The sequence below is a fragment of the Alexandromys fortis genome, unplaced genomic scaffold (genome assembly GCF_014885135.2).
Source record: "Alexandromys fortis isolate MF-2015 unplaced genomic scaffold, M_Fortis_MF-2015_v1.1 scaffold_33, whole genome shotgun sequence".
Lineage (NCBI taxonomy): Eukaryota > Metazoa > Chordata > Mammalia > Rodentia > Cricetidae > Alexandromys > Alexandromys fortis.
In genome coordinates, this window is record NW_026067917.1 from 2,563,475 (window position 1) to 2,579,322 (window position 15,848).

The 15,848-nt window shown below is 42.9% G+C and overlaps 1 protein-coding gene across 1 annotated transcript in view; it reads left to right on the forward strand.

The window, feature by feature from the left end:
* The window catches only part of Neb (nebulin), a 190,075-nt gene that overhangs the window by 95,883 nt on the left and 78,344 nt on the right, over positions 1-15,848 (forward strand). Inside the window, 11 exon segments of the mRNA XM_050140000.1 lie at positions 584-707; positions 4,564-4,671; positions 5,663-5,974; positions 7,106-7,309; positions 8,837-8,941; positions 9,417-9,524; positions 11,203-11,514; positions 12,958-13,161; positions 14,204-14,308; positions 14,451-14,558; positions 15,073-15,384. Coding sequence (XP_049995957.1) covers positions 584-707; positions 4,564-4,671; positions 5,663-5,974; positions 7,106-7,309; positions 8,837-8,941; positions 9,417-9,524; positions 11,203-11,514; positions 12,958-13,161; positions 14,204-14,308; positions 14,451-14,558; positions 15,073-15,384 — 2,002 coding nt within the window.

Below are 15,848 nucleotides of genomic sequence, written 5' to 3' on the forward strand. Positions count from 1 at the left end.
TAAAATCGAATGGCTGTTTGGGGCTCAACATCTTTTTCTTTTTCTTGGTTTTTCAAGAAAGGGTTTCTCTGGGTAACAGCCCTGACTGACCTGAAACTAGCTCTTGTAGATCAGGCTGGCCTTGAACTCACAGAGATCTGCCTGCCTCTGCCTCCCGAGTGCTGGGAATAAAGGCATGCACCACCACTGCCTGGCTCAACATCTTTTAAGTCTGTTAAAATAATGTATTGTTGGTATTGAATCTTCTTTCTTAAAAAACTTATGGGAAGAGTTTTAATATAGCCATAGTAAACATATGGATATATAAATATGCTGGGAAATACATGATTTTGAAATTTTAATTGGGTTTTGAGTGACCTGGTAGTGTGTGTGTCTGTGTCTGTTTGTGTATTTTTCTCACATTAAAATATGTTTATATTTAGTTACAGTAGATACCCTATAAAAATCAAAGGGATTGACTAGAGTGTAAACCATGTACACAGTACAGTAGGCAAGATGCTGTTTAGTTTTTTCGGTTTGCTCATGGTCTCTTCATGAAAACTCCTGTTTAAAACATGTTTGGGTTTTTTTTTCTGATCCTTTTATTGTTTTCTCCTTCACAGCGCTTGTACACAGAAGCCTGGGAGAAAGACAAGACCCAAATCCACATTATGCCTGACACACCCGAAATTATGTTGGCCAGACAAAACAAAATAAACTACAGTGAGGTAAGACCTACCTGCTCTTGATTTCCTTCATCTGCTCACACTGACTTTGGCTGATGTAAGAACGTCAGACTGTCCCTCGGCACAGGCATGATGCAGTCCACTCTTCTTAGGTTTGGTTTCATACTCATTATCTTACTTTAAATTTGGATATAGTTGTATCAAAAATTAGAAAGACAAACACAGCCGAGCGGTGGTGGCGCACGCCTTTAATCACAGCACTTAGGAGGCAGAAGTAGGTGGATCTCAGTGAGTTTGAGGCCAGCCTGGTCTACAAGAGCTGGTTCCAGGACAGGCTCTAAAGCTACAGAGAAACCCTGTCTCGAAAAAACAAAAAAAAAAAGACAAACACAAAAGTATCAGCCCTTCCAATCAGCCAGTAATAAGTAAATAATAATTTCAACTAAAAGTAGTTATTGACCAAGCTAAAAAGCTGGGTCGGCGGGTAAAGCAGTGCTATGCAAACATCGTAGCCTGAGCTCAGACCCTGTGAAACCGTGTGAAGCCAGATGTGCTAAATGAGCATCTTAATTCCAGAAGGAATGAAAGGTTGAGGGTAGAGACAGAATTCCTGAAAATCCCCAGGCGAGCTAGCCAGGCACAGCAGAGGGCATCTCGAACAGGATAGAAAGTGAAAACTGACACTCAGGGTTGTCCTCTGACTCCACAAGTGCACTGTGGTGTGAGTGTGCCTGGACACAAGTGCCCGCGCACACACACAGGGAGGGGTAGGGAAAAGGAGATGTACACACGCAAAGATCCAAAGAAATTGTGTTGTTCATCAAATTGGGACTTGTTTTGGAATGCATTCTGCATATTTGCTTTCTTCAGTTTGCCTCATCTATAAAGTATCTAGAAACTTTTGAGATGACAAAAATCTACACTATGGGTAGGATGGGAGCTGATGTAGTAATGGGTTAATAAATTTTAATGTCTGTCTTTTACCCTCAAGTCACCATGGAAATTAGTATAAGAGGGCCCAAAGAGAGATGCATGGATTTCCCTGGGAAGGGGAAATAGGAGAAAATTAAATGTGTTTAATATATTTGAAATAGCCAAGTTTATAACAAGATCCAAATGCAAATGAAAGGGTTTTTTAATTCATCCTTTTCAACATTGCCTAAGAGCAATCAAATTTTTCTTGCCGTTGAAGTATATTAGAGGCATTAGAATCTAAGGGGAAATAATTATCTTTACAGTGCAGAATTACTACTACATACGTAGTTTCTTACTCGATTGTCCTTGTCCAGGTGGAGAATCTATCTGATTGATTCAAGTATTCTGATCTTTAAGCTTTTACTCTGAAGACTTGATCAAGTTTTTATCTTACCTGTATTCATCTATTAATACACATTTATTTGTAATAACAGAGTCTTAAAGAAAAGGCATGTTTCTTATCTCATATAGCAAAGACTAATCAATGAAAAGGGTGAGATTTTTCCTTCCTCTGTCATCAAAGAACAGACTCACCAATAATATCTGACCAGCCCTGGCTCGTCCACATTAGGGCAGGCTCCTGCCCCAGCCCAACCACATCATTAGGGTGGGCTTCTGCCCTGGTTCTGCCACATTAAGGGGTCTCCTGCCCCAGCTCAGCCATGTGAAGGGAGCTCCTGCCCTGTTCAGTCACATTAGGGGAGATCCTGCCATGACTCAGTTACTTTAGGAGTCTCCTGCCCCAGCTCAGCCACACTGGGGTAGGTTTCTCTGCTGAACCTGGCCTTGCTGAGCCTCAGGCAGATGCAACTAACTTCTGTCCCAGGTTGTGATGAGGCTCCTGCTTACCTGAGGAGAAATTAAATAGATTTTCCTTTTAGACTAGTAAGAGAAGATGGGGATTTTTTTTAATTCTAAAATTTCCAACTTGGTTTTTTTTCTTTAAAATGTCAAGATTAATTTCCCAGCCCCTGTTTTCTGAAGATGAGGTTTAAGAATGACCCCCGCAAATGACTGAAAGGCGTTGCTGAGGGCTTTCACCCCACAGTTCACTCCTTGACTGCAAATGGAACGAACACACCTCAACCTTGTCTTGTGTATGCTCCTGTAGCTACTCTAGCTGCCCTGCGCATGTGACTTCCCAGAACAAGCTTTAAATCATGACCTTGGAGATAACGAAAAGTGCTGTGTGCCTCAAAACACCGTGCCTCTTTCAAAGGTTGGAAAACCTAAAGAAATCTGACTTGAGGTCAAGAGCTGCCTCCAGACCATTTTTCTCGACTGTACCATGAGGTCATAGTTAAGGCTTTGTTATGGGATGGAAAAATATAATAGATGGATTATAGGATTTTATGCTATAAAAGAAATATTCTGGGGCTCTAAAGGTGACTGGGCAATTAAGAGGGCTCCCTACTCTTCCTGAGAACCCAGGACCCAGCACTCCACATAGATTAGCTTCCAGCCACCTGTAACTCTAGCTCCAGAGGATCTACTGGCATATATTCACTTGACATTCACAGACACGTATACATACCCATAAATAAGGAAATAAATGTTCTGTAAAAAAAAAAAAGTTTAGGAGTGAAGTTTGTAGTGACTATAATTTTCTCCTAATTGGTTGAATAATTTAAAATTTTAATTTTTTAATTTAAAAACCTGTAGAGCACTGCATTTGATTTACTCTGTATCATTAAAGTGGTCTTTATTGATAGAGAAATACAGATAGTAAATAGACAAATATATATGACACAAATAAAGAGTACAGGAGAGAAATACAAACAAGGAGAAAAGTGGGATGCTCACTGAGGTTGACCTTGTTGTGAAACTTTCTACAGGTTTTGAGAGAGGACAAGGCCCACTCTGGAGTGTCAGAGCATCTGTTAAAATCTCTGCCCAAGTGTGGTTACATAAGGGCCTTAGTTTCTAAAAGCACAAAGCACACTTGTCTCACTAGCACGGTGCCGTACATCTGAGGCACCATACACACACACACACACACACACACACACACACAACTGTGCGGAATGACCATTTAATTCGTTCGTGGTCATCAGAATCTTTTCCATTCAAAGCTCAGTGAGCTCCTCGAAGTAACATGTCTCATTAAGAGATCTAGTAACTTTTTACAATTAAGATTTGTTTGTTAAAGTAAATATTCTGCCAAGCATGGTGCACATATCTCAGCACCAAGGAACAAAAGGTCTGAGGGTTGTAAGTTCCAGGCCAGCCTGGGCTACCTAGTGAGACAACTGTCATGAAATCAGATAACCAACAAAGTTGGTCAAAATTTGTGAACGAAGAAATCTTTAAGATGCCTTCTGTCACAGAAATTGAACAGCGACAATGTTTTCTCAGTTCAAAGTAAAAACAGAATCTTTTCTTCTCCTGGCTCATCAGTCTTTGGTATTTGCTATCGCTGTGTCTGCTACCAATTCCCGGCAGCTGAGACCAACTACTAATGAGCAATTAAATATTAGCAGAGACTTTTCAAAGCGTTTGCCCGGTCTCATTGCGGCATGCTTTCAATCGTGAGCACATGCTTACAGTGATTTGTTGTATATTATCATAGAGTAATGCAGGTAGAGTTGTCCCTGTTTCAAACCTGGAGTCCTAGCATCCTTCTTCGCTGGTTTATGAATGGAGTAAGCGCTTACTGACTTAAACACCACCGAGAACTGCTGACTTCGTGTCTAAAGCCTGTAAGGACGTGCAAAAAGGCGTCATGTTACAATTTACTGAATGCAAAATTTCCATTTAACTTAATAGCTTGGAAAAATTCTTTTTGTTTCGCTGTTTTGTTTCGGTTAAGACTGCGTGGTTCTACATCCAAGGGTTGTCTTCTTTTGACCCCCCGCCCCCAAAAGTGTGGATTTCTCTGTGAATGTGAGTTCTCTAACTGAAAGTGTCTTCCTTCTTTCCCCAGAGCCTCTATCGCCAGGCCATGGAAGAAGCTAAGAAGGAAGGCTATGACTTGAGAAGCGATGCCATTCCCATCGTGGCCGCCAAGGCTTCCCGGGACATCGCTAGTGATGTAAGCACTGACTCGGCACTCAGTCAGGCCAGCCCCTAGCACAGGGATGCCCCTTCTGTAACACTGTAGGACTTCTCGGTGCTCCTCTCTCACCTCACCAACCCCACTGAGTAGAGGTGGGGACCTGGATAACCCGCTCATGATCCCAGGCTCATAGTCTACACTGCGCTGTGCTCTCTTGATCTTGCTTTTCATCTCTGTGTTAAATAGAGCAGGCATCTCACAGTCAGATGGGCTGTGTTGAGCTGCTCATGAACGCTCATGATACACTCGAGAGAATGGATGCAAACATGAAATGGGCATACCGAGTTTGCCCACACAGGAAGGAAGGTGGAGGATAGCCAAAGGCTGAAGAAGGCCATTGTCTCTGTACTCTGAAAATGAAGATAGCAGATTCCTGGACATGTTTAAAATTATCCGAAAGTAGAAACAGTGTCCAACTTTATAGCTTTTAAACCTTTTTTGTTAAGGTTGGAAAAGGTGAAACTGACTAAGGTAACTATTAATTAAACGTATGATCCAATAGTGCTCCAGATTTTCCCACTGTGAGGCAAAACAGCTCTTACAGCTTCCTCATTTTATGAAACCCAAACTCCACACCTACTAAATAACAGAATTCGTCTATTTCAAAACGATGCCTCCTGGCCTACATGTATGCTTCTGGAGGCTGTACATAGTTTGAGTAACATACGTGCTATATTTCTCTGCCTTTCCAAGGAGAAGCCTGGGAGCCACGTAGGCACACACCCCGGGGTGCTCTCTCGCAGGCTGTCTGGTAGGGCTTCTGGGGCACTGGATTAGCTTGTGGCTGCGACTGGACGGCCTCTTCCAGTCATCACTTTTGGCCAGTTTTTGCCAGCATATGATTCTGCGACTTTATAGAAGGAGCAGTGGGGTTCTTCTTGCCCCCCCGAGGCGTCACAGGAGCATCCGGCAGCGGTCCTCTCCCCCTCCTCCATCCCCCTTACGCTCTGGGTTGTGTCTCTTTCAGTACAAATATAAAGAAGCCTACCGGAAGCAGTTGGGTCACCACATTGGCGCCCGAGCCATACACGATGATCCCAAGATGATGTGGTCCCTCCACATTGCCAAAGTGCAGAGTGACCGTGAATATAAAAAAGAGTTTGAGAAATACAAGACAAGATACAGCAGCCCAGTGGACATGCTCGGGATTGTATTAGCCAAGAAATGTCAGACTTTGGTCAGTGACGTGGACTACAAACACCTCCTGCACGAATGGACTTGCCTGCCTGACCAGAATGATGTCATACAGGCACGGAAAGCATATGACCTCCAGAGTGATGTAAGTATCCCTGGTATGGGATCAAAACATATCAGAAGAAAGTCTGTGGGCAAGGACCGGGAATCTAAATGCCCCTAGAAGTAAGAGTTTCTCATTTGGGGACCTCTCCAAAAGTTGTGGGTAAAAAGGAAGTAAATACTATCAGTGTTATGCAGAATTTAGCTTCCTAGTGATTCGGGCTTCTTTTGTCTGAATCAGCTAATGCTTAGCCCTCAAAATAACATTGCTGACCCAGTCATTGTGGCTCACACCTGTAATCCCAGAACCTTGGAAGTGGAGGCAGAAAGATTGGGAGTTCAAAGCCAGCCTTAGCTATAAGACCCTGCCAAGGAAGGAAGGAAGGAAAGAAGGAAAGAAGGAAGGGAGGATGGATGGATGGATGGATGGATGGATGGATGGATGGATGGATGGATGGATCACTAGTGACATTTTGACCAGCAAAGTAGAAGCGAAAAGAAAGAGAATACAAGTTGGCAGCGGCTAATAGTTGGGAACAAAAGTACATTGTTTATATTACTTTGATAACTGCTTATACTTAAATTTACAAGAAGAAAAATATGAATACACCCTTGCTTTTTCAAAGCCAGTTATCTCATATTAGCAGCTCGCTCAGGAATAAACTGGATAAATACCTAATATCTTTCCATCAGCGCATCCCCTTTACTCACTTGAGAGCTGAGCATTTTAGAGATGGAAATTAAAGCAAGGGTCTTGTGATTGCCACACTTTGTGTGCCATTGGTCTACTCGTGTGGTTTAATTTGAAATGATTAGAACACATTAGCCAAGGCTTAAGGAGCATTGGTCCTCTGTGAAAGATCTTGTAAAATCCTTAAGGACAGGATAATGTCCCTTTTTAAAAAGCTCAAGAAAAAAATCTTTAGAGAATTCAAGGCTATTAGTCAGGGACCGGTGTCTGAGTATGCTGGCGGTTTTATCTGTTCAGAAAAAAAAAAAAAAAAGTCTATTTCTTTTTTTTTCATTAATTAATTTTTAAAGGTTTTTGGACATGTACATATTATTTAGAGCATATTTCTACATGCACCCATATTCCTGTTTCTTGAGTGTGATGTGTCTTGAGATGATTCACAAAAGAAGAGTTAACACGTCTCTCTTAACCGTTGGTCTTCAGAATCTGTACAAGGCCGACCTTGAGTGGATGAAAGGCATTGGCTGGGTTCCCATAGGTTCCCTGGAAGTCGTTAAAGCCAAGAGGGCCACAGAGATACTAAGCGATAATATCTACCGCCAGCGTCCAGACACATTGAAATTTACCAGCATCACTGACTCGCTGGAGCAGGTGCTGGCGAAGAACAACGCAATAAACATGAACAAGGTGAGTCTTCACGCTCCCCCATGCAGCCCGAGAGTTACCACAGGGCAAGACAGCGGCTCCGGCATGCTGTTATGTCTCAGAGTTACTCCGAGGTGTATCATAACCTGCTCAAATGATTTCAGTTGGCTTATGAAATGTGCTTTGGTGGTTCTCCCCCTCGTCTCTCCCACTCCTTTGTCACACAGCCCATTTGGTCTTAGTCCCCACCCAGTCTCTCTTCTGCTTTCGTGTGATGTGGGTTCCTTTTTCTTTCCCTTGTTTCCGCCACACTTTTTAACTTTTCTTGACCTTCTTTCTAGTTTTTGAAGGCTTTACCTGCATTTTCACTTGACATCTATTACATTTTATTATTTATTTACTTACTTACATTGTGTATATATGTATACACACACGATACATGTATACATATATATGTGTGTGTATACTCATGTGTGCCATGGCATGCATGTGGAGGTTAGATGACAACCTGTGGGACTAAGTTACCTCCCTTTACCATGTGAGTCCTTGGAATCAGGTTGTCAGGCTTGGTAGCAAGCACCCTTACTCACTGAGCCATCTTGCCAGCTCTGTCACTCTCTCTCTCTCTCTCTCTGAGTAAAAACTAGTGTTTACATATTAGAACAAGTGGGTTTTTGCTTTCTAAGTTTATATTAGCTATCTTAATATACTAATATTACATGTTTATACTTAGTATACTAAATATACATGGTTTTTCTACTTAAATATGTTTATTACTTGGTGACACTTCAAAATATTAAATTCTTATTTAAAGTACCATGAAAAAGAGGAGTGAAGTGAGAGCGAGAGCGAGAGAGAGATGTTTTAGGGGACAGGGACTCAAACAGGGCAAGTACCTGGGACCAGGAGCTGATACAGAGGCCGTGGAGGGTGCTGCTTACTGACTTGCTGCGCATGCTTTGCTCCGCATTTCTTGTAGAACCCAGGACCACCAGCCTAGGGATGGCCCCACCCACAGAGGACTCCCCCACCAATCACTAATTAAGAAAATGGTCAACAGGCTTGCCTACCTCCTATTCTTACGGAAGCATATTGTCAGTTGAAGTTCAGGACTGTCAGATGACTCTGGGAAGTGTCAAGTTGACATAAAACTAGCCAGCACACATACACTGATGACATTTTCACTGAATAAATTTTAAATATTACTTAAAATGCATGCATACTATATGTAAAGCTTGGCATGATGGTCCGTGTTTGTGGTCCCAGTACTTGGAAGGCAGAGACCAGAAGATTCAGAGTTCAAGGCTATATGTAATGATTTTGAAGCTAAACTGAGCTGTAGGAAACCCTATCTCAAAAAAAGAAACAGCAAATAATTCTCAGACAGATTTTTAAGTACCAAAACCTAATTATACTTTGCAGAACAGTTGAATTATTTAATAATTGAAGTATTTATAAACTTTTAGCAATGGACAAAGGAATGCAGCCTTAATAAATTTAGTTCTACTTTGTGTCAAAGAGATAACAATTTCTGTGAACACCAAAATAATTTTCTCCTTTTTTCAATAGCGCTTGTACACGGAAGCCTGGGACAACGACAAGAAAACCATCCACGTCATGCCCGACACGCCAGAGATCATGCTAGCCAAACTCAACAGGATAAACTACAGCGACGTGAGTATCCAGAGAGGCCAAACGAGGGGTCATGATGTTTCCCTCCGTTAAATGCTTTCCCTAATGTGTTACCTACCCTATAACTGACATTGTTGGCAAAAGAAACAGCTCGCCCTTGACTTAACCCTAGGCTACGTGGTGGGTCCACAAGGAAGACCAAGCTTTCATTACCAGACAGGAAGTGGAGTCCCTGTGGGGAAGAATCCTGAGTATAACTCCTCCTCTAAGACCCTCCATGGGTGGAATAGCACCTAAACATGGACGCTCCCCCAACATGTTTTCAGATTTAACAGTCAGGAAAACCTGATGTCTCAAACATGTGCCCGAGGACCTGTGGCCTGTGAGGCGTAATTGTCTGTGACACCGCCACTGTGTTTAGGGGATCCATTTCAGTTGAAATGGTGACAGGAAGCACTGAACAGAAATCAGCGTCATTTCTTCCGAAGGGGGTGGTGACTAAGGGCTCTCTCCACAGAAACTCTACAAAGTGTCGCTGGAAGAGGCCAAGAAGCAAGGCTACGACTTGCGCGTGGACGCCATTCCTATCCGAGCAGCCAAGGCATCGAGAGAGATTGCTAGTGATGTAAGTTGACTTTCTTTTTTTTTTTTTTTTTAAGAAGCGTTTCTTTAAAATGTTGTCAGAGGGACATTTTCAGGGAGTTTGTCGCCAGCCCTTGCTTGCCCTTCCAAGTGTCATCCTCCTTTAGTGCCCCCATACGAAGTTAAAATGAGAAGGGTGGGAAGGAGCCGACCCCCACCCGATATGCTTGTTGGTCAGGTAAAGACCATCTGTGTTTTAAAACAGTAATTTTTCGTTTTGTTTTTTGTTTGTTTTGTATTTATTTTTATATCCCAACTGCAGTTTCCCCTGCATCCTCTTCTCTCAGTCGCTCCCCCTTAGTTGTCCCCCCCTATCCATTTCTCCCCCATTTCTCTTCAGAAAAGGGCAGGCCTCCCATGGATATCAACCAGTCATGGTATATCAAGTTGCAGTGAGACTAGCCTCCTACTGAGGCTGGACAAGGCAACGCGGTAGAAGGAAAGGGTCCCAAAAATCAGGCAGACGAGTCAGAGACAGCCCCAGCTCCTACTGCTGGTCCCACAAAAAGACCAAGCTACACAACTGTAGCCAATGTGCTGAGGGCCTAGGTTGGTCCCATGCAGGCTCCCTGGCTGGTGGGTTATTCTCTAAAGCAGTAACTTTGTAAAGACCTACTGATTTGTTTTATTTGGTTTCCTGGTCCTGAGGAGGGAACCCAAAGTCCTGCTTACACTAGCTGATGACTCTGCTGCCAAGCAGTGTCCAAGTTCATATTTTTTGAACCTCAGAAATTGAACACAATTTAGATGTTTATTTTATAATCGAGATGTTTATTAAAATGAGTGACAGTACGGTTAACTCTACCAGTGGGGGTATGTTTTCCTGTTGCTTCCATGTGGTTATTGTGGCATGAAAGAAGGCTGGATGGAGGACATGGCTGAATGGTGGGCGTGCCTTAGAGTTTGTTTGTTTTTTTTTATCCTATGTAACTTCTCTTGTAAGAAGTCCCTAAAGGGAAACTGACAAACTGTGAAGTACTTGGGTCTTCTCAGCAACCATTCGCCTCTTCCCTCCTTCTCTGTGCATAAGAAGCACAGAGCTGTCTGTGTTCTGAGTACCATGTCACCTCCTTGAAACACAAACTGCTTCCCCTTGTACCTATCCCTTGAATTGATTCTTCCTTCTGTCACCATGGTGTTCTCAGCTTAACAGCTGAGAGCTATCTGATTCTCATGGTACAGTGGGCCATAATACATTATTTTTGAACTTTAAAAGTAGATAGATTCTAAACCTCAAGGAATGACTGACTCTTCTGGCAAATGTAGGTGATGCTGACTGGCTAATAAGGAGAATAGCTCCATGACACATAAACTCTACCTAAATGGGATGCATATCCATGACCGAGGAATTCATTCTAAGGTCTAACAACAAGAGAAATATACTAAAATATCTTTAATGTTAATGGTTTAAAAAAAAACACTAAGTTTATTTGGAATTCAGTGTATACTGGGTAGTGTAGTTTAGAGAAAGAATGAATACAAAATACAAGGAGCCCTGAAGTGTAGGCTGAACCCTGTTACAAACATACACTGTGACCATCAGGATCCTGTTTCATAGATGGGGTTGATAGTGGTCTTTGTTCTGCTTGATAATAGTGGGAAAATACACAGAAGTAGTATGTGTTTCTTTCATCAGATTTACATAACTTTTCTTTCTCCAGTACAAGTATAAGGAAGGCTACCGCAAGCAGCTGGGCCACCACATTGGGGCCCGGAACATCGAAGATGACCCCAAGATGATGTGGTCCATGCATGTGGCCAAGATCCAGAGTGACCGGGAGTACAAGAAGGACTTTGAGAAGTGGAAGACCAAGTACAGCAGCCCGGTGGACATGCTGGGCGTGGTGCTGGCCAAGAAGTGCCAGATCCTGGTCAGCGACATAGACTACAAGCATCCTCTGCATGAATGGACCTGCCTGCCCGATCAGAATGACGTCATTCAGGCGCGGAAGGCCTATGACCTGCAAAGCAATGTAAGTGGGTCTGATGTCCTTCAGCCATGTCTTCAAAAAGTTCAGTGGGGGAAATCTGACATTTTCAGTGTCAGAGAATCTTTGGGAAGCTTAATAAAACCCATGAAATATACATAAAATAAGCATTGAGCTCAAAGGAAGCCAAGCATATTGAGAACGATTATGAAAATATTCAACCAAAACTGAGATATGATCATATGTGTACTTATTCACACATTAAATAGTTACAGCCCTACCTATAATAACTAGTTCCGAGTATAATAACTAATTCCAAAGAAAAGTGAAAGGCATAAATATTTTAAGAAGTCTGTAACATCTGCAAATAACACAAGTGTCCCTAACACATATTGCTAAAACACATGTAGTATTAATAGTGCTGTCATCTGTTATCCATAGTTATACTTGTTTGAATGCTATGTTTCACTTAGATGTTAATAAAAATATGGATGTTAGATTTAGTTATGTCCAAGTTTACTGATGTCAGGTTAAGGAGTCCTGATTTAAAGCAAACTAATTTCCCAATTGGACTGATTGTATCTCATCCTTTCATGGACTCAATTTTCTTATAGGAAACATCAGTAATAATTTGTGAATGAATGTTTAGGAATGAGACATGAACATTTTGGCCAATTTCTAGGAAACTGAAATATTGTAGTGACCTAAAATACAAGGGACACTTTTGTTGTCAGCAGTTGACACTCTGGGACCTCCCAGACACCCCCTTGTTGGTTCAGTAACTTCTGGTTTGGATTGGGCTCTGACTAAATAGTTGCTTTCTGAAAGAATATGAAAGTAATGATATTGCAAAGTTACAGGAAAAAAAGTTCTTCAAAAACCATAAAAATAAAATGTTTCCCTTAGAAGAAGTGTTCTATTATAGCTGATTATTTAAATCCAATGAAAAAAATGAATTCCAAGACAAGTCAAAAAAGACTTAGAATAAGTACAAGGAAAAGCAGGATTTAGAAGCACATACATATAAAGTCATGTAAAAATACTACTTTTATTTGCACAAGAAAACTACTTTTATTTGCATTCACAAGTGGTCAGTTGGTAGTATTCACCCTGTATCTATCATAACTATCTGTGAAGGCTGCTGCCAAGCAACATAATTCTCCTGTGTTCCAGGAGAATTATTCCCACGTGAAGAGGTGTGAGCATCACACCAGACGGCAAGCACCTTTCCCTAGAAGTCAGGCAGTAATGTTCCTATGTTTTGTTCCACTGAAATCCAATGTTGAAGAGATTTGATGGGTCTTAGAAATGCGGTGAACAACAGTTAACTCTAGGGACACAGGGTATTTGATAAGCCACTTTAGGCAAAGATGGGTCTTCCTGAAATTGTACACAACTACAATTCAGTATTTGTTTTGTTATGTGTTCAGTCAGTCAGACGCCAGGATGACGAGGCGACGTCTCAATGCTTAACACTTTGGTTTCTAGGCTGTCTACAAAGCTGATCTTGAGTGGCTGAGAGGCATCGGATGGGTTCCCATTGGCTCAGTCGAGGTCGAGAAGGTGAAGAGAGCCGGCGAAATCTTGAGTGACAGGAAGTATCGCCAGCCTGCCGACCAGCTCAAGTTCACTTGTATCACCGACACCCCGGAAATCGTCCTGGCGAAAAATAATGCCATCACCATGAGCAAGGTGAGTCGTTAGCGGCTGTCTGCCACCAGTCAGGCCTGCGGTGGACTTGACCCCTGAGGCGGGGAATGGCCGGGTGAGCCAGGGAGCAACAATCAGAAGGGCCCACTTCCACAGCCTCCTGCCAGAAGGACTGCAGGAATTCTAGCTAACTTCCGGTGCTTTTCTCCAACCATGGGTGCCCTCTAACAATGGGTGCACGTGAAAGCCAAGCCTGGAGATCATCTCCCTGCAGCTGCGACCTGCTTCTGCACGAAACATTTGGCCCAGGTGGAGCGCAGACGTAGGCCCCTGGTTCTCTTGGTCCGTGGTTCATGCCACAGCCTAGCTGCCTCTTTTGTTCAGCTGACTTGGGCTGTGAGAATCCCCTTTAGAAACCGAGCTGGTATTGTTATCACACAAGAGAGAAGAATGTTTTCCTCAGAGTCCCATCTGTCTGCTCATCCTTTATCAAATCAGTAACTCCTTAGTGGGTGCATGTGCATTCCAGGTTGAGTCGAACTGAGATGAGTTCTAACCCTGCCTGGGTGTCTTTCGCTTCTTCTGTTGTTGAGAGAGAGCTCTCAGAAGAGAATAAGAAATACCTCTAGGAAAGAGCTTGCAGAATGAAACTCCAGAAACCAGTTTACACCAAGAACAATCACAAAGGAGAACAGAGAGAAAGAAGCAGAGAGAATCTACTGTGACCTTTAAAGAGGAGCAGTGAGAAACACACACTTCATTCTCCGGAACACTCAGCTTCCAGCAAGTTGGGTTGAGCTTCGCCCGTAGGCTGACTTCTCTGTGTACGACCTTTGCTGTGTAACCAAGCACTCTGCAGAAGTTCTAAGAAGGGAAGCTCAGGGTTCACTAGGTGGAAAGGATCCACAGTTAGGCCATCATATTGGTTTATGGGTGTGTTCAGGCCATGCCCAGTTGTCTCCTTGTTGCCAGGTTTTACTGTTGACTACCTCTAGAAGGCTTTATTTGTAGTAAAAACAGGTTACAGTTGAGGGGAACTAACGTGACTGGGCTCAGCAGAAGGCTCTGCTCTCCTTCTCCACAGCATTTATACACGGAAGCTTGGGATGCCGACAAAGCCTCCATCCATGTCATGCCAGACACCCCTGAAATCCTGCTGGCCAAGAGCAATTCTGCCAATATCAGCCAGGTAAGAGGGGCCCTCGAGTGGTGGTTAAGTCTCTGTAGAAGCTATTGAAATGTTTGTCCTCCTCAACGATGTCTTCTTTGGGAGTGGCCTGTTGGGTTTCTAAAACGGTTCCATTCTCTGTTGTGTTTTGCCTTCTACCTAGAAACTGTACACCAAAGGCTGGGATGAATCGAAGATGAAGGACTATGACCTGAGAGAGGATGCTATTTCCATCAAGAGTGCCAAGGCCTCCAGGGATATTGCCAGCGACGTGAGTGCCTTCCCCTTAGATCCTGTGCTTTTTCCCATAGTGCCAAGCATTCTGGCTATTGAACCACTTTGCAATTGCTTCTATGTGCATTTCTCCAGATTAGTACCTCCCCAATTCATTTTGCAGAGAATACATTTTGGAATTAAAGTGGCTGCAGGGAAAATTCTCAAAAATGAGGATATATTAATCATTACACACTTTTAAATTTATTCTATTTTAGGTGTGTGTTTGCCTGCATGTATGTCTGTGCCCCATATGAGTGGCTCAAGGAGGCTAGACGAGGGCACATGACCCTCCAGAACTGTACAGGTTGTAAGCTGGGAATAGCACCTCATCCTCTAGAAGAGCAGCCAGGACCATTAACCACTGAGCCAGCTCTCCAGCCCAGCTATTTTCACGATAGCAGAGAAGCATAGAAATTATACTGAGATGTTAGAAAGTTGAGGTCTGAAATTCTTGTGCATACCACAAGATCTAAACCTGGTTTTCCTTGAACTGGTTTCTGGCATTTTAGTACAAATACAAGGAAGCCTATGAAAAACAGAAAGGCCACCACATCGGAGCCCAGAGCGTGGAAGACGATCCCAGGATCATGTGTGCCATGCACGCAGGGAAGATTCACAGTGACCGGGAGTACAAGAAGGAATTCCAGAAGTGGAAGACCAAGTTCAGCAGCCCGGTGGACATGCTGGGCTTGGTGCTGGCCAAGAAATGCCAGACCCTGGTCAGCGACGTGGACTACAAGAACTACCTGCACAACTGGACTTGCCTGCCTGATCAGAAAGACATTATTCAAGCCAAGAAGGCCTATGAGCTGCAGAGCGATGTATGTAGCACGAGCTTGGGGAATAAAGGGGCAGGGATGTTTGCTAGTTGTTCAGTCGGAGCCTCTGAGTATAGATCTGTGGGCTGTGAATAGCTCAGGCAGGGGTGGGGAGGAGGGAGAAGTATCCTTCACACTGTTTAATAGAAAAACCATGGCAAGCAAAATGCAGAGATGAACGCTCTTTTTCTTTTTATTTCTGAACTATTTTTTCATGCCATTTGTAATTTCTGGCAAATCAATACATCGTAATAACAGATACAGTAAATCTGAATATTTTAAAATGATTATCACCACTTCCAAAATACTAAACAGGATGTGAGTTATTTGTCACGGGGTTAAAATGGAGTGAGAGTCAGCACAGGTTCCCTTTAAACCTTCCCCAGTTATGCAATTGCTTTAACATTTCATATAAGTATACTGTGGGATTCATAAATACTGCTATATTAATGGATAGTAGAAATAAC